At 48.8% G+C, this 18,985-nt stretch overlaps 1 protein-coding gene across 1 annotated transcript in view; it reads right to left on the bottom strand.

The window, feature by feature from the left end:
• The window catches only part of VWA2 (von Willebrand factor A domain containing 2), a 47,958-nt gene that overhangs the window by 6,299 nt on the left and 22,674 nt on the right, over window positions 1-18,985 (bottom strand). Inside the window, exons 6-11 of the mRNA XM_049103674.1 lie at window positions 11,549-11,743; window positions 7,750-7,883; window positions 7,006-7,138; window positions 4,645-4,700; window positions 1,984-2,091; window positions 530-1,105 (exon numbers count right to left, since the gene is read on the bottom strand). Coding sequence (XP_048959631.1) covers window positions 530-1,105; window positions 1,984-2,091; window positions 4,645-4,700; window positions 7,006-7,138; window positions 7,750-7,883; window positions 11,549-11,743 — 1,202 coding nt within the window. The remainder of the gene's footprint in view (window positions 1-529; window positions 1,106-1,983; window positions 2,092-4,644; window positions 4,701-7,005; window positions 7,139-7,749; window positions 7,884-11,548; window positions 11,744-18,985) is intronic.

Raw genomic sequence — 18,985 nt, 5'->3', positions numbered from 1 at the left:
CCACACGGAGTTCTCAGAGGCCAGGAGGAGTTCGGGTTTTATTCCAAGGCAGAAGGGAGCCAGCAGGAAGGTTTAGGTAGGGAGTGAGTGGATCAGACTTAAGGGTGTTTAAAAACCACTCCACCACAAGGAATATCTAAGAGGAGCCTAAGACAACACGATGACTAGCTGAATGCAGGGACCTAGAAAGAATCCTTGGAACAATGAAAGGTCACTAGGTAAAAACTAAGAAAGTCTCTTTAAAAAAAAAAAATTATATATATTTTTAAGAGAAAGAGTGTGTGAGAAAGAAAAGCATGAGCAGGGGTAGAGGCAGACAGAGAGGGAGCAACGACATCCAGCCGGGCAGGAAGCCGGATACAGGACTCGATCCCAGGATCCCAGGATCCCAGGATCACGACCTGAGCCCAAGGCAGATGCTCAACCACTGAGCCACGCAGGCGCCCCGTGGGTTCTTTAATCCCGACAAATGTACCTTGTTAACGTCTTACCCGAGGACGCCCACTACTGCCGAGCACCGGGCCCTCACCTGGCTGCGGCCTGCTGCACAGCTTCTCCCGCAGCTCAGGGACTCGGCGGAACAGGTCCTGCGGGCCAGCGTAGACCAGGACGCGCTCCGGGCTGCCTGTGAGCTCCTCTAGCTCTGCGCGCACGGCCTCGGTGCCCACGGCCAGCAGGAGCAGCTCCCGGGCCCTGGCGTGGCGCGCGGGGCCGGCCACCTCGTCCTGGGAGGGTGACTCCGTGAGCAGGACCAGCACTCTGCGGGGACGGTCCTGGCCCGTCCTGGCGGCGCTCCCAAAGCCGAGCTCGGCCGCCCGCCGCAAGGCGCTGCCGGTCAGGGTGGCGCCGCCGCTGAACGGAACGCCGTCGAGGCTCCTGAGCAGGTCCGGCACGTCCTGGTACTCGCCCACGGGCACGGCCACCGCCAGCTCCCCGCTGTACCGGGCCACCCCCACGCGGGCCCGGGAGTCCTCGCTCAGCGACGCCTGCACAAACCGCTTCACGAAGGCCTTGGCCCGCAGGAAGCCCTCGGGGGTGGTGCCCGCTGAGCTGGCCAGCAGGAAGAGGACGTCGATCCTGCATTCCACGCTCAGCTTCGGGGCTGCTGGGTCACAGCAGCCGCCGGTCACGCTACGGCCACCCTAGAGATGCCCAGACGCCAAACCCAGCAGGAGAATCCTCCCTCCCAGCAGGGAGACGGGGCAGAGGGACGAGGTGGCAGGGGCCGCAGGGGCCGGGGATCTCGTCACAGAGTCAGACGGGGTCAGACACAGCTCTGCCTCCTGGCTCTCATTATGGGTCTCCCTCTGACCACCTTTTTAAAAGTTAAAATGGGATCTAGATCTTTCCTCCCTTATGGTCAGCGCTTCTTGCATCCTGTTTGAGAAATCTTTGTCTACCTCAAATCATGAAGATATGCTCCTATGTTTTCTTCTAGAGGCTTCACTGCTTTGCCTTTTATATTTAGATCTGTGATCCACCTGGAATTGATTTGTGCATAGCTTGTGAGGTAGGGGGTCAAGATTTAGTTCTTCTATATAGATCTCCAGTTGACCCAGCACTAGATTTTTAAAGTTATTAAAATTCTTTTACAATAATATATATATATGTATATATATATATATTTTTTAAAGTTCTTTAACAAGTTCCTACTATATGTCAAGCATGGTGACAAAGCACTTTATGTCTACCTTATTTAAAACTCTCAACAACCCTACAGGGTAAAAGCCTATCATAATCTTTATGTCATACCTTTAAGACCAAAAAGGGTTTAGGCTCCTTGCTCCTTTTCCTAGGAGAGGGGAGAAGAGACTCTGCCCAGGACCAGGCTTCAGAGTCAGACTGCCATCAGCCCATAATTGGGCTTAGCAACACTCAAGGCCCCATTTCTAACTAGGAGCTAGCGGGATGGGAAGTGGATAGCAGGAGCCCAGGCCCCACTGCTCCCCAATGGCCAGCCTTGGAAGTCCCCTGCATACGTACCGCAGTTAGCCCCCACTCCGAAGGCTGGTGGACAGAGGCAGTGGTACCTGTCCAGTCCTTCTGGAACACATGTGCCTCCATTCTGACAGGGCTGTGAGTCACAAGGGTCTATCAAAGAGATGCCTGTTAACAGCCTCGCATGCCAGCTCAGATGCATGAAAGGGTTTGTGCAGAGGTGGGAGTCTAGCAGCCCAGCCTGCCCCACCAGGGCCCAGCTCCCTCCTTCCCCCAAGACCACTAGGTACCCAGCCACAACACCTGTGGCAAAGAGGGCAAGGAAAGCAAATGAGGTACATAAAGGAGGGGCTGGGTGTGGGTGTAAAGGACACTTGGTGGCAGGCTCCGTAAGGCCTTTTGTGAATTACAGGCTCATTGGGGCGGTGCCAATGGGCCCTGGACTGTTATGGCCTCCAAATTCATGTGTATTAGTCCTAACCCTCGGTACCTTGGAATGTGACTGTATTTGGAGAGAGGGCCTTTAAAGAGTTCATTAAGGCTAAATGAGCTCATAGGATGGGCCCTAATCCAGTCTGACTCATAAGAGGAAGATCCCCTAGAGATGTGCGCAGAAGGAAGGCCACCTAAGGATACAGGGAGAGGACGGCCATCTGTAAGCCAAGCAGAGAGGCCTCCGAAGAAACAGAACCTGCTGACACCTTGATCTTGGACTCCCAGCCTCCAGAACCATGAGAAAGTCAGTTTCTGTTGTTTACGCCCCTAGACTGTGGTAGTTTGTTATGGCAGCGCTAGGGAACGGCATTAACATCCCTTCATTACCCCCGCCCGCTGAGGTCTAGAGATGGCCGTGACGATGAACTGGTGTTGGACCCAGGCTCAATAAGGATGAAGACTGCAGCAGCATCACGGTGACCACGCAGGTGTCACAAGACAGGGAACACCGCGGCACAGGAGGTGCTTCCTCAAGTTCTATATGGTTGTCCTTAACGGCCTCTGCAGGCTGACACAGCAAAACAGCGAGCCTTTCCGGGCACCTTAATTCACTGCAGCCAGCCCAGTATCCTCTTCCAAGAAGGGATGATGAAGACTTGTCCCATGGTACTATTACGAGGATTACTCAAACTAACCCATGGAAAGTCTTAGCATAAAGCCTGGCACCAGGCAAACACGCCATAATAGGTATAGACAGTATTTGGTTTTGGATGTGAGGTCCAGATTCTGGGCAACGTCTCTTTTAAAGGGGATATTTTGCACAGGAAACCACGGCCCATGTCAAAATTGGGCCCATTCTGAAGTGTCCTGTGATCCCCTATAGTCAGTATGTAAGCTCCTGGTCAATTTCCTTATCAATTCCTGTAAAATGCAGATAATACCACATGACCGTCCTCCCAGAGTTAGAGACAACAGACAGGATCTTCATGAATTCATGTGTCTTATATTCAAGGGGCTTACTAAGTAGCTGAGTGTGGTTACTGCTAGAACTGGTGATTTCTGTCCTTTCTACAGACAAATGCTGATATACTACTTGTTCACTGAAATTAAAGTGTATGCTGTGCGATGGCAGTAATTACTGAGGCTCACTGCGGGCACCCCGGCCTGCTGTTCTGTCCTCTGGTGTATCATGGAAATGACTGGGGAACTCAACAACAGCACCCACTCTGGCCTTTCACTGGGCAGCTAGTACGTGCTAGGTACTGTGCTAAGCACCACACATGCATGATCTCACCTCACTGCCCAATGGGGTGCATCCTATAAAGACGTTTTGGATGGGAGAACTGAAGCTCAATGACTAGAAGTCACGTGAAGATCAGACAGCTGGAAAGGGGTAGAGCTGGGACTCAGACCCAAGTCACTGTGGTTCCAAAGCCTTATGTGCTCCAACTTTAGTTTCCGAGCAAAAAAAACCCCATCTTTCACTTTCTGCTGTGTTCCAGAAATGTGGGAACTTTACAACAGGATGCCCAGGCGATCACCAAACCCGGGGATGGGAGCATCACTGGCTCTGCTTCCAGGATATGTGCTCCTTGCCTCATCAGGAGAAGCAAATCCATGGGGGACTGATACCAACACACCTGAGTGTAATTTCTGTACTCCCAGGTCAGTGGGCAGGAAGGGGCGGCACTAGACCCCTGGATGAGGAGCAAGGAGACCCACTGAGGAACAGGTTGAATGATGCCTAATGGTATTGGTAAGTCTGACTGCGTGGGACTTTGGAGCTGATGAAGCACTCCTGTGAGCATTACCTACTGAATCTTCGCCAGGATCCCACTGATGATGGGATACCCCCTATCACACCGTGTAAGGAAATGGGGATTCCAGACAAGGGACAACCATTATCCCTGTTTCACAGTGGAGGAAACAGGCTTAAGTGTCTGGCCTGGAGTTTGGTGCTGGATGTGAGGCTTTCTGTCTGCAAAGCTGGTGCTCAATGTGCGCCCTCCTCTGCATCTTGTCAATGCAAGGGGCACTGGTGAAGGAAGGCTATTCCAAAGTCTCCTGTCCGTTCTTAGTGAAAAATACCACCGAGCAAAGGAGGAATGAATACAGTTTGAACATGTTCCTCTGCCTCTGAAATGCCATGTCTCTCCGCCCCAGGGCTGGTTCCCACCCCACTCTCTGCTCCTAGAGTGCAAACACCCCTTTAGAGGCCAGCCAAGTGCCAGGGGCCAGAAAGAGCTAGAGAATCGAAGAAGCAGACTGTACCTGGGCAGGTGGTCCTGTAGCAGGTGGCAGGGTGGGTTATGAACACTCTCTTCCAGCTATAATCCAAGGGAGCAAATGATAGAGATCAAAGGTTTAACCTGGAAGGTTATTTGAAGTGCTAAAAGCTGATAGGAGATTCTAAAGCAGATGTTGGTCAAGAAAGACCACCTTGTTTCCCTTGATTCTACCCCAGCTTTTAGCTACACATGGGTTAGGGAACATTTCAAACTAACCAGAAACAATTTTTAAAAATGTAAGTTGGCTTTGTCAGAATTTGAAAATAATCTGTGTTCAAAACTCTGAACTGTGGGAAGAGTGTCCTATTATGAGTTACTTTCCGGGGCTAGCATACAGTGAGGGAGGGGAAGGGCAGGAAATTGTGGAAATCAGGCAACTAGATTGTGGCTGTTACTCCTCCAGGCTGCCCACCACGGGGGCAGGCTAATTGGGCTCACCTCTAGGGCAGAATTTTCCCTGGAGCAAAACATCCACTTGGGATAAAGGCCAAGTCAATTATGAACTTGAGGAGTTGCTGAAATCCAAAGTTTGCCAAGTTGCCAGCTCATTAAAGAGAAATCTTCTCCCTTTCCACATCTGCTCCTAATGACTTCATAAAACCACAAGTCCTAGCCCAGAAAGTGCTTCAGACTCCTCCCAGGCCTGTAGTGGGAATTGGTGGTGTTGGAGCAGAGACTGGCCCCAGGACCTTGCCTGGATCTGCACATGGCTCCCTCCTGAGCTCCCTCAGGTCTGGACGCTGTGCCAGGCCTTCTCTGCCCACTCTATTTAATAAACAAACTGCACCCCTGCTTCCCAACCACCACCTCCCCACCCTGACGCATCCCTTCCTTCTTTTTCTCTGTAGCACTTCTCACTACCTAATAGTTCATTTTATGCATTCATTGATTTGCTGCTGCCTTCTGCCACTGGAGTATCAGCTCATGAGGGCAGATTTGCTTCTGAGGCATTCATGCTGATTCTCCAGGACCTGGGACATGCTGAGCAGAGAGGAGACCCTCGGTGAGGGTTTCCTGAATGAGGGAGTTGATGAAGAGCTTACTATATGCAGGCGTCATTCCAGAAACCTGCAATATTAGTGCGCTCTACATCCACAACCCCATGGGGTAGGTACTATCATTAGCCCCCTCTCAAATATAGAAGGAAGGGGGTGGGAGGGTCCCAGCTCCTAAAGTGGCCACGTTGGAATTAAAAGCTCAGCAGCCTGACTCCAGATTCTGAGCACAAAGCCATGACATGTACCCTCCGCCAGCCTCTCTTGGGGCTCCCAACTCTGAATGCCTCTGCCTGGTGCCACTGAGTTCCCACATCTCTCAGGACTGTTCAAGCAGCCTCTTCTCCATGATGTCCCAGGGAGGACAGGCCCCATCCTGGCACCTGAGACACCTGACGGTCACTGGTCCTCTTGTCCAATGCCTTGTCCTCAGACCATGGGCTTCTTGAGGGCAGTGTCACTGCACACTGCTTGGCTCAGAGCAGGCACTTAGAACATGTTCAGTTGCGAACAAAGAACTGCGTCCCCTCACTTGAAAGCTTGGGTTCTGAAGAAGGCCTCTAGTGGCCTCTGACATGGCCCTATTTCCCCTGACCCATGTGCAGGGCCTGGCCCTTTCCTCCAAGATGGTCTTTGGATGCTCCATCAGCCCAGTGCAATGGCTCATGGCTTCTCAGCCAACCATTTCATTGCTCTGTGTCTCCTGAGCTCATGACTGAGGGCAGGCCACAGGGCAAAGATGCAGCTGGTTCAAACATTACCCCTGGCTCTCCAGGAAAGGCAAGAGGATGGGACCACCAGCTGCTGATCTGCTGTACTGCAGGTAGCCTGGACAAAGTGCCAGGGGACAGTCCAGGAATTTTTGAGAGAATGGTTGACCACCGAGCAGCAGGTGCTCAAGAATGCCCGGGCGCTCTGACAGATGCTGTACCCCACATGGCCTCCACCACTGGAATTCAACCAAGACCTTAAGCCTCCCGCCTCCCTTGGCCCCATAAATACAGAAACCGGTCTTCAGAGGAACCAAATGACCAGACCACTATCCTAAGTCCAGACCATGGTCCTAGAGGACTGGCTTTGGCTCACTTATGAGCCTTCCAGAACAGCCGTGACCCTGTCCCCTCGCTCACTATGGGCACCTAGGCAGTGTGTCTACAAGACTCTGCCACTGTGTAGCTAGGACCCTCCCTGGGACTCCATAACTCTGCCCCTGTCTCCCTCCCACGTCTTCTCTGATCCCTGTCACACTCTGTGGCCACTCATCTCACAGCATGTGAGCACGCAGCTTTGGGGGCCTCCATCTCCACCCTGGTGCGCCCTTGGCCTCTGACCCCAGCAGGAGGACAAACCTGGAGAAGGGACAGAGTGCCGCCAGCACGGCATCACTCCGCCGCGATCCTCTCCAGCACAGGACACTGCCGACAAGCTCCCTGACCGTCTCCAGCGTCTTGCGCTCACAGGGGTGAGGCTGGACCTTGCAGTCTGTGTCCACAGGGCACAGAGAAGATGAAGAGGACAGGGTTACGCCTCCTTCCCCCCAGCCGTGGTTCCATCACCCTCAGCCCCAGCTCCCCTCTGCCTCTTGCAAGGCGGGGCACATCAGGGCAGGAGTCCTGCTCTGCGTGGTGGCTGGGCAGCCGGTCTCTTGAGTGTTTCCTCTGCACACAGTTTTTATATCTTACGCACATGTGTACCTCTCACATAACGTGCGCCTGGTCAGACCATGACAATGACAACTAGGAATGCAGAGCCCTCCCCGCCCAGCTGAAGTGTCCCTGTGCTGACCATGACCAGAAAGCTGACTCGGCTCTTCTCCCTGAGGAAGTGGACAGGCACAGGGCCTCCCTAGATCTGGGTCCCAAAGCCTGGACCCCTCTAACCCATAGAGACAAGCCAGGTTCCCAGCTGAGAAAGCCCACAGGGCCTGACACAGGGAGGTAAATAGAGCAGGGTACCCCAGCACCAAAGTTGCAGACCCCATTCCTCTTGCCTTCCCCCTTCCTGGGGAGCCTCCTGACCTCTTGCCTCAGGGAACCATTCCCACCCCACTTCCACATGGGCAAGACCACTCCTTCCAGCCTGGAAGGCCTTACCTGGAGAGGCAACGGTGCAGACAGCAGACTTGCTGAGGGTGCTTAAAAGACCATTGGTAGCATCCTCCACCTGTTCAGCCATCAGCACATGCTGTTCCCTTGGCTCGCTGGCTAGTCTGTGCAGCTCCTCCCATCTGTCCCCAACCCCAGCAGAGAAGTTAGAGCAGCTCACTGTCTACCTCTCACCCTCCTGGCCACCCATCCCCTAAACCATGGGCTCCTTGTGGACAGCAACCCAACCCCACTGCTCCAGAAGCCACTCAGCTACAACCTCCTCCACCTAGGATACAGGTAAGGTCCAGAAGTGAACCACAGAAAGCCCCCAAGGATGCTCAAGCACGGGTCATAATGTGTGCATGCCCAAGTTCACAAGCTTCCTCAGAGGACAGCCTCACCCTCGGAACCACCAGCTCTTATTTGAGTCACGGTCCTCACAGATGTAGTGACTTGGCTGGGTCACCCATAGCTGATGAGAAAAATTTAACCAGAAAGGAAATGAAAGAAAGTGGTTGGGGGCGGGGGTGGCAAAAGAAGAACAAACAAGGATAGCTCGTGATAGAGAAAAATCCTGAAGAATGGTAAACGGGCCATACACACTCAAAAGTCGGCAACGTGAGGTTGTGTGGAGGAAGGAGTACACTTCGACAGCCAGAGGGCATTGCTCTTAGGGCCCAGGCATAAGGACCTAGGCATGAAGGAAGCATTAAATGATGTTGAGAAACCTTTCTGGGAAGTCAGGGTAGTCACTAATGCATTTAGAACCTGGCCCATCAGAAATTCAAGGTTTGGCAATATGGCAAAAACTTCATTTATCTCCAAAATTCACTTATGTAAAAGTCCCCATTCTCCTTCGAAGTTATATAAACCAGACATGCCCCCCCAGGGTGAGGATGGCACCTGGCAGACACAGGGCAGCTTCTAAGTCCTGGCCTTGCAGTAGCATTCAGAGGGCAGCTCTACCTGACCCAGCAGCAGATTCTCCCAAAAGCCAGAGCTGAGAACCATCAGAAATGGGGGCTCAATGAATATTAAAAAGAGGAAAGAGTCAGGTTTTTAATCCCATAGCAAGTCTCACACTGCCCATAGCAGTGGTTCTCAAACTTCGATGGGCATCAAAATCACTGAGGGCCAAATAAACCACCAATGGAGGCACCTGGCCCCAGAGTTCTGGATTCTATGGGGCAGACCCGACTGTGTGCATTCCTAGCTGAGGCTGCTGGTCCAAGAAACACACTTTGAGAACCACTGGTCAACAGTGACCCAGTCATTTACCAGCAGTTGGGGGGAATGGGTCAGGAAGGCTGAGAAACCCAACGGCGGGCTTTTTCAGATAGTTCCTATAGCTGTAGCTCACGACATTCAGAGCTGAACAATGTCCCCTCTCCTGATTGATAGCTTCTCGATTCCTCTAAGTGATGGATACTCACAGTAGGCCCCCAAACTCACCCTCATCCAGAACCAGACAAGCATAGACCCTGAGAATGAACACTCAGAACCCAGTGGTACAGCAATTTGACAGAGCCATTTTCTGCCTGCTTGGATCAAATAATAAACATTTGAGCTCATATTCTTTTTTATTTTTCTTTCCTAGTGATTCATTTTTATTGTATTTCTCTAAAGTATCAGGCCATGATGGATTAAAAAACATAACAAAACAAAACGGACCTCCACCACAGACCATCTGAGAAGCACTGCTCAGCTAGCAGCTGGAGAAAAGAGCCCCAGAATGGGCCATGTATTTCTACTGTCCGATGGCCTCCATCCTCACTGACAAACCTTTGGGGAACTGTGATGTGCAACATACTCTACTGGGCACCATGTGGGAGGGGGTAGCAGGTGAGCCAGGAAGTGACACTTTTGTCTCCTTTCCCACCGAGTTTATTTCCTTGTATGTGAGGATACACAAAGAGCCCATGACAGGGCGGTCTGTGTTAAATACCCACTCGCTGCGCGTAACAACAGCCCTCGAGGATGGTGGTAGCGACGGACAGCACCACCAGGACATGGCATGGCCCGGGATATCCCCTGGGTACCGAACATGCTGGTCCTTGGTGGTCTTCCTAGGCAATCATCAGGCAATAAATGCCAACCTCAAGTTCAATGTCTACCCTCTCTCTAGGAGGAGAGACCCAGACTTCTACATCCGGCTGCGGACTCAGCTACCCTACTCAGATGTCCCATGTGCTCCTCAAACTTGACCTGAAACAGAACTCTACTTCCCTTTTCTCGAGTCTTCCACCATCTCAGTAAACAGCAATACCTTTCACTGTGGGGCTCAGGCCAAAATCCTTGACTCTTCCACATTCAATTCATCGGCCATTCCACTGCTCAGCCTCCAGGACACAGCCTCCGTCCAACCATTCCTCAGTGGGTCGCAATGCTTTCCCACCACACACCACCACCTTCTTGTCTGAGCAGCTCCAAAGGCTGCCTACCTAGATGCCCCCACTCCTCCCGATATTGCTTCTCCTTCCACCTCACCCTGCCAGTCTATTCCCTACCTGGTAGTTGGTGTGATCTAAAAACATTGGCCAATACCTGTCACTTCCCTGCTCAAAGCCACCTAAAGACTTCCCAACCTACTCTGAAGCCTTGACTATGACCCACTGAATCTCTAGACCTGACTCCTACCTAGCTCTTCTATCCCATTTCTTATAATTTACCTCATTTACCAGCTTCCAGACAGTCCCTGGCTGTCTTTCTGCTCCTCTCACACACTAAGCGAGCTACTGCCTCAGGGCCTTGGTACTTGCCACCCGCCTGCCTTGCCTGTTCTCTTCCCTGCTGTTTGGAAGGAAGGCTTGCTTCTCTTTTCACTCCAGTTTCTGTTCACAAATCAACTGCTGCCAGACTTCTCTCTCTAGAATAGCGGAGCTCTCTAATTCTTGTCACTCTGTTAACCTCCTCCCTTACTACTTCTTCGTATTTTAATTCCACCTGAAACGACATTACTTATTCACTCACTTGTGTTTCATCCAGTTAACTTTCCTAGAAATAGAAGCTTCATGAAGGCAGGTACTTTGTACTGTCTCTGTATCCTGACAACTTAGAAGAACATAGCATCTGGCATATTGACAGAAAGAATTTTAAAATGTACTAAAATTAATGAAGAGATCTCATTAATTACTATGTAGGCCCAGTACCCAGACCAGAGTCATGTCGCTTAATACCCACAATAACAAGGGGCCTCTCATTTTCAGGCTGAGAGCAAGGAGGACCTGTGGAAAACACATTTCAGCTTCTAGAGAACGTGGTTGGAGAGGGGAGCAGCCCATCACAGACCCCCCCACTCTCCTGGCCTCAGGAGTGGGTCTGTGACTCAAGCTAATGAGGAGCCTTTCTTGGATTATTCAAATGGAAATTGGAAACATGAGTCTTTTCTCTGCGGGGTGAGCTGGGTGCTGCCTACAGCCAGAGTTCCAGGTTCCTTCGAGGGCCAGGCTGAGGGAGCAGCAGGTACGCATGGAGGACAGACAGGATCTTCATGATGTTCAAGTCCCCAGCTCCTGCTCACCCCAAGACCCCACACTCCCCGATCCACCCAGTTCTATTAGATGAGTCCAAGAATTTCCATTTCTGCCCAAATGAATTTGAGTCCAGTTTCTGGCACTTACAACCAAGTATTCAGACTAAATCAGAGACAGTGCACTCTCTCAGGCTTCAGGCTCCCTGCAGTCTGGCACAACATATGACAGAGCATGGGAAGGACCAGGGTGGCTTGCCCAGATCCCCTCCCTTCCCATGGCTGTGGAGTGTCTCCACAGTCTCCAGGGCTACCCAGAGTGACCGAGGCTCTTACCTTGGAAACCGGACCCCGACAGCAAATATGGTGACGCCTCTTTCCTTCAGCTGCTTGGTGGGCACTGCCACATGCCCTTGGGACCTCCCATCAGTGATGACGATGAGGATCTGGGGCACAGAGGCATTTCTCCCTCCAGGGAACCCTCTGCGCAGAAGGTATTTCAGAGCAAGGCCTGTCTCTGTGCGCCCTCCTCTGAGCTCACACAGAAGGAGAAAACAAAGACAAGGGTCAGTCACCCACAGACATGATACTGGAATGACAGCCTGAAACGAGGGGCTCCTCCGTTATTAGTGACAGCCACTTTCTCCCAGCAGAGGGTCAGAGTGACCATTCTAGCAGGGGGTGTGCACTTCCTCATGCTCTGAAACACAGTGAAGACTAGAAATGAGCTTTTCCTGTGGACTGAAGATTCACCCTGCACACTTCTGTTGTATTCCAGGACGATGTCGTGCTTTGTGGGTCTTCTGACTCTTTTCCCACACCCACCCTACCCCCACCTCCAGTGACAGCTCAGGGCTGACAACCCTCACTGTGTGTCTAACACCCACCTGTCTGTATCATTCCCTTCTTGTTACAGCTCAGCATCTCCTTGGAGTGGAGAAAGCAAATCCCTGAACTTAAGAATATTGTGTGAATCTGTAGGAGTGAAGGACAGGGCTTTGATCCAAGGGTCTGAGGAGGCTCACTTCCAGCTCAAGGTTGGGTGCTGGAAGGCTGAACTGCTGGACGACTTCCAGATCAGGGGACGTTACAGTGGTCCCACCTCATCACAGCCTCTCGTTAGAGGGATGGTCTACTGAGCTTGGAATCCCAGCACAGAATCTCTATTAAATCTTACAATAGGAGGCTCACACAGGTGTCCTCATGGGGAGAACTGTCTGCTCTCAGGGTCAAGTGGGCAGAAAGTGGTGATTCTCTACAATGGGTTGTATGTCAAACCTTTCAGTGGGTGGCAACACATCCAACATGAGCAACAATGTCGAGGCTGATGGAATCACCACGGATACTAACTGTACACACAGAGAAAACTGTTAGAGCATCGTTCTGCATTGCTAATCATAAACTGTAGATTTGGGGGTGCATTTATTCTCAGATTATACTGAATGTCAATTGAGGCAATGCTTGCCTCTCAGAGGGCCCTACAGTGATTCTTCTAACATGCAAACATCTGACTAATCAGAGGCATGGCCAGTCTCTGTGGGAATGCCTTGTGTGTGCAGGTGTGAATGTGTGTATACTTTTTTAACTCAACACCGAAAATGCTTACTTCTCATGCAAGCCTGACGTGGTCCTCCTGCCCAGACATCTTTCCTGGTCTGCTCTCCTCTGAGCAGCTCCTCAGAGATCCAGCCAGGTTCCGTTCACTTTGTGGCTCCCCCTTCCTCTCAGTCCTCAAAGACCATTGAGCAGAGAGGTGAGGGAAGAGCAAGGAGGAGTGTGCTTGGAAGGACCAGGCCCAGAATATTCTTCACTTTTACTGCTTTCTGTCCTAAGTGAGGTCTTATGGGGGCAATTCTCTCTGTGGACCTCCATTAAGTTAACAGATGTCAACAAGAGTGGGTAGCTCCTAGAATTAAGACCCTTTGCCGACTATGTCTCAGCATCTGCATCAGTCAGAAAGCCAATTTTCAGCCCACTGGTGTTTACTGTGGATTCTCTACATGGAAGATAGTGAGAAGGAGACCAGGAAGAATATGATTCCCCCCTCAACAAACTGTCGGTCTAACTGAAGAACCAGGACCTATAAGCAAATTGTAATTATGAATGAAAGGATGACAATTAACCAGAGTCCACTGTGGGGAGGAGCTGTCAGGAACAGGCTCAAGCAGGGGAAGTATCTGATGGGATCTTGGTGAGTTAGGGAATTGGGAAAGGAAGAGGCCACTCCAATCAGGGGAAGGGGTATAAGCAAGGATACTGGAGACCACCACCAGCCGTCTCCTGGGGCTGGTGAGCACAGCCTGGCTTGGGCAAGGGGCTTATCCAAGGGGAACAGAGCATACCAACACCAATGAATCCCAAGTGCTCCCAGACTTCCCCACACAGTGCTGGGTTCCACATCAAATACTGCAGACAACCAAGACTTAATTTCTGAAAAGACCCCTACTTTTACAAGTTCATGTGTCTGCAAAGAGTCTTTCTCTAAGGCTTGTAGAAAGGCAAACTGTTTCCCGTTTCTAAAGGATAATATTAGTGCTGAGTTTCCACTTCATGCCAAATACCGTAGCTCCTGCTACTGAATGTAATCCTTTCAACTATGGTAAAAGGTGCTAATATGACCCTCATTTAACAGATGAGGAAATCCTAGCCCAGAGAATAGTAATATTAACTGCTAATATTTCCAGAGCACTTCTCGTGTGCCAGGCATGATTGTGCTGAGTGTATGCGTGCGTGTGTGTACAGGTGCTAAGCTTGGATCATATTGTGTGTGTGTGTGTGTGTGTGTGTGTGTGTGTGTGTGTACGGGTGCTAAGCTTGGATCATTCTCACCACAGCTCTCTGAGATAGGAGAGTTCAAGAAAAGGCTTTATATAAGGTCACACAGCTCATGAATGGTGGAGGGAGGACTCGAACCCTGGAGCCTCCACCTCCAGAACCCAAGTTCTTAACTATAACACTGTACAGCCATTTAAGTCACCTGCTCCTCACCCAAGTAGTGAAGGTCAGAACTGGAGTTTCAACAGATTCCAAAGCCAATGGTTTTTCTCTCTCCAGGGGTTGGCATATTATAACCTGTGGGCCAAATCTGGCCTATTGCCAGTTTTTATAGATAAAATTTTCCTGGGAAACAGCCATATCCATTCACTTATGTATTGTCTATGCAGAACACATGGCCAGCAAGCTTGAAATATTTACTCTTTGAGTCTTCACTGAAAAAGTTTGCTGATCCCTGCTCTATGCTGTTCAACCTAATGGTCATAATACTCTCTGCTCACCAAAAGCCAAGGTGCCCTGTCACCATGGAGCTCCCTGGGCCTTCACATCCCTGGCAGTATGCCTTTTGAGCCTCCTGGCTGTGGTTAGAGAAAAACCAAATGTCAAAGACAGGAGCCCAGGCTCCCAACTCCACTGGCCAGTGGTGTGTCTGTCCTTCATCTCACTCAGCACACAAATGCCTGTGTTGTCTGTCCTCTCCAATTCTCCCTAATGTGCCTTTCCCACCGGAATACTCTACAGGTCAGGTAAGATTCCTAATGACTTCTGAACTCTGGGAAATGAAGAAAAAAAAAACCCTGCCATCTCTTCATTCCTGGCTGTGGAACATTTCTATCTCAGAGCCTATTCTGAGCTCAGGGTCTGTGAAGGAGGTCTGAGGCCAGCATCTCATCAAGATTTTTCCAATTCTTCTCGAATGGGACTAAACCAGGTTGAAAACAGAAGGTACACAGACTGACTACTGTCTTGGGGGAGTTGGGATTGCAATGCGTGGGCTTTTTTTTTTTTTGGCAGGGATTGGGTGGGGTTCTAGAATCTAAATATTTTGCCACTCAAGTAGTTAAGAACGTGGGCTCTAGAGTCAGAGAGTCTCAAATATTAGATCTGAAATTTATTAGCCAAGTAAACTAGACAAGTTACTTAACCTGAGACTCAGTTTCCTTCCTTGTTAAAGTAGGGTAAGTAAGAGTATTGAGGATTAAAATGCTACACCCAGTATCTCTCAGTACCCAATGAGTGCTCCATCAGTGACAGTTACCATGATAAACTAACTAGCTGTCCTACTCAAGAGGAGAATTTGAGAGTTAGTCTCAAATTCTAATGAGCATAAAAATTCCTTGGAGGCAGAATAATGGAGATTCTCAGTTGGTGTCAACTGAGACTCTAAATTGGTGGTGGGTGTGTGACCAGGCTGAGAATCTACATTTTTTTTTTTTTTGAGAATCTATATTTTATTTTATTTTTTTATTTTTTGAGAATCTACATTTTAAACCATCCCCTTCTGCCCCAGTGATTCTGATTCGGTTAGTCCATAGAACAGATTCTGAAAAATAATTCATCAGAGAACTCACTGTAGGTAGAGGGGTTTTGACTACAGAGTTGTTTTTTTTTTTTTCTTTTCTTCCTTTGCTATTTTAAATCAATAGACAAAAATCTTGGTATCAATGTAAATGTGTCCTTTCAGAGAAATGATTTAATATACTATGATAGTTCAATTCATTGGGTTATTATATAACCATTTAAAAAGATCAACATGAAAAAAAATTTTTTTAATTAAAAAATAAAAAGATCAACATGAGGGCAGCCTCTGTGGCTCAGTGGTTTAGCGTTGCGCCTTCGGCCCAGGGTGTGATCCTGGGGACCCGGGATCGAGTCCCAAGTCGGGCTCTCTGCATGGAGCCTGCTTCTCCCTCTGCCTGTGTCTCTGCCTCTCTCTCTCTGTGCCTCTCATGAATAAATAAATAAACTTTAAAAAATCAACATGAAAAATGCAGCTTTATGCAAAAAGACTCTCCGAATAATAAGTTAAAAAAGAGCAAAATGCTTTGTAATTATAAATACTCTAAAAGCTATGTTTAGGGATCCCGGGGTGGCGCAGCGGTTTGGCGCCTGCCTTTGGCCCAGGGCGTGATCCTGGAGACCCAGGATCAAATCCCACATCGGGCTCCCGGTACATGGAGCCTGCTTCTCCCTCTGCCTATGTCTCTGCCTCTCTCTCTCTCTCTGTGTGTGACTATCATAAATAAAAAATAATAATAATAAAAGCTATGTTTAAATGTTAATGATGATTGAAAGACCCCATAGTTAGCTAAAAAGTCTTTGTGCTAAGGTAAAGTGGAGCTACTTCACTCTTACTCTAAGGTAAACTGTAGAGCTTTCTAAATACAGTATAAATCTGATAAAGCTACAGATGGGGTCCAAAAAAAATGCAATCACAGAAAACCCAAGAGTTGCATTCTTAAAAGATTAGGAAAATGACTGTATGAGCTTGCACAGCCAGCTGGCCGGGAGGCTCTGGATATTTGGAGCAGATCTGGCTGGCCAGGCTTTATCTGATTTTATGTTATCATGGGGTGCAATACTGGAAGGTTTGATTGTAGTATTTTTTAAACTTCTGATTGCAAAGTAGCGATACGTGGTTGTCAGGGCAGTTACTTAGCCATCTCAAAACACACTTTCAGGGGATTGCTGTGGTCTCAAGAGGCAACTATTTGGGGGTTTGGGTAGAGCTGTCCCAATCAGTCCAGGATTTAAAATTGCACTGCAGAAAAAGGGTAAAGAGTCCTGGGGAGGTCATGACTCCCACTCAGCCAACATTCCTCTGTACTGATTAATAATACTGTCTTAATGTTTAGTATCCTCAGCGACCCTGCAACTGTGGCCAAAAAATTAGTTACTGCCTCCTTGCCTTGTTTGCTACCTCTTATAGTCATCCTAGGACACACGAGTGCTAACCAGGCACAGCCCCATAAGAAGAGCTGATCTTGTTCAGACACATAGAGGCTTCCTTCTCTACCTGCCATGTCCTCATCTGGCACATGCTGAGTCTCTGGACTTCCTGTGCTGTGAATAATACTCTCAAGCCCTTCACTCTGATTTTCAACATAGCTGAGAAGAGGGTCAACCAACTCTTGAGGCTGGTGGGAAGAGCTGGAGAACAGCTGGGTGGGGCCTACTGGACGAGCAACAGGACTCTGAGGTCCCGGCCAAGTCACCTGCTCCTTCTCAACATCAATAGCCTCTTCCATAAAATGAGGGGTTGGAATAGATACTGGATGATCTCAAAAGTGCCTTTTGAGCCAATTGCAGTAATTTGCTTCATGTTTTCAGAAGAAGGGGCCAAGTGATGGAGTCAAAATCACCCAAACAATTTTTGACTTAAATCAACAGGCTACTTTTTCTTTTGCCAGTGTTAGCATGCATATAATGGGTACCATGAAGTTTTTGTAATAAAATGTTAGATCAATAATGATATACTTCATATACCATAAAATTCACCCTTTTAAAATATGTAGTTCACCAGTTTTTTAGTATATTCACAGAATTGTGCAACCATCCCCACTAGGCCCAAAACATTTCATCGCCCCCAAAAGAAGCCCTACTATACCCATCAGCAGTCACTCCCTATCCATCTTCCCCATTGCCCCTGGTGGTAACTAATCCTGCTGTCTCCACAGATTTGACTATTCCAGACATTTCATATAAGTGAAATCATACAACATGTGGCCTGCTGTGTCTGCCTTCTCTCGCCGAGCACATCCTATTTTCAAGGTTCATCCATGTTGGAGCATGAATCATCATACTTCCATTTTATGGCTGAATAATAGTCCATTGTTTGGATATACCACATTAGGTTTATCAATTCATTCACTGGACATTTGTATTGTTTCCACTTTTTGGCAATTATAAACAATGCTGCTCTGAACATTAGTATACAAGTTTTTCTGGGGGCATACATTTTTCAATTCATTCATAGTAGAGTTGTAGGGTCATGTGGTAAGTCTGTATTTACCTGCCAGACTGTTTCCAAAGCTGCTGCACCATTTTACAATCCTACTAGCTGGGGGATCTCTGGGTGGCTCAGCAGTTTGGTGCCTGCCTTCAGCCCAGGGCGTGATCCTGGAGTCCCGGGATCAAGTCCCACATCGGGCTTCCTGGATGCAGCCTGCTTCTCCTCTGTCTGTGTCTCTGCCTCTCTCTCTATGTTTCTCATGAATAAACAAAGCCTTTAAAAAAAAAATCCTACTAGCTGTGCACGAGGGTTCCAATTTCTCCACATCCCTGCCAACACTTGCTATTGTCTGTCATTTATCTTAACCTTGCTAGTGGATGTAGCTCATTACAGTTTTGTTTTGCATTTCCTTAATGATTAATGATGCTCAACATCTTTTCAAGGGCTTATTAATCATTTATATATCATCTCTGGAGAAAAGTCTGTTTATAAGGTTTCTTGTTGGGATGATGAAAATGTTCTAAAATTAGATCACAGTAATAGTTGCACAACTCTGGAAAATACACTAAAAATCACTGAATTGTACACATTACATGTGTGAACTTTACGGTATTTAAATTATATGTTAATAAAGGTGTTTCTAAAAGGTTAACTTGCATAAGAATCAGAGGGCACAGAGGCAGCGGGAGAGACCTTTTAAAAGTTCAGATCCTAAGTATCTTGTATCTAAGTATCCTCAGCCCAGAGATGGAATCAGTAGGTCTGAGAGGGAACGAATGCATGTGCAGTTTTGACACACTCCCTAGGCAACTCTAACCCAGACCTTCTGGCCAAAGATCTAACTTTTACAAGGGCTGCCCCTTTTATAGGGTACTGGAGCCCAAGACTGTGTCTCTATAGGAAACCATTCTCAAAGCCCTCAAGGGTAGAAGGCTCCAGGGAACTAGGAGAGGCCAGGATACACTGATGTTGTTTCTAGCAAACATTTCAATGTGCTTTTTTCCTCTTTGTATTTTCTTGTATCTGACTTGTCTCTCATTTTGTTC

This window comes from Canis lupus, chromosome 28 (assembly GCF_003254725.2).
Source record: "Canis lupus dingo isolate Sandy chromosome 28, ASM325472v2, whole genome shotgun sequence".
In the NCBI taxonomy this organism is placed as follows: domain Eukaryota; kingdom Metazoa; phylum Chordata; class Mammalia; order Carnivora; family Canidae; genus Canis; species Canis lupus.
The sequence above is the reverse complement of the archived record's forward strand: the minus strand, read 5'-3'. Positions and strand labels throughout refer to the sequence as shown.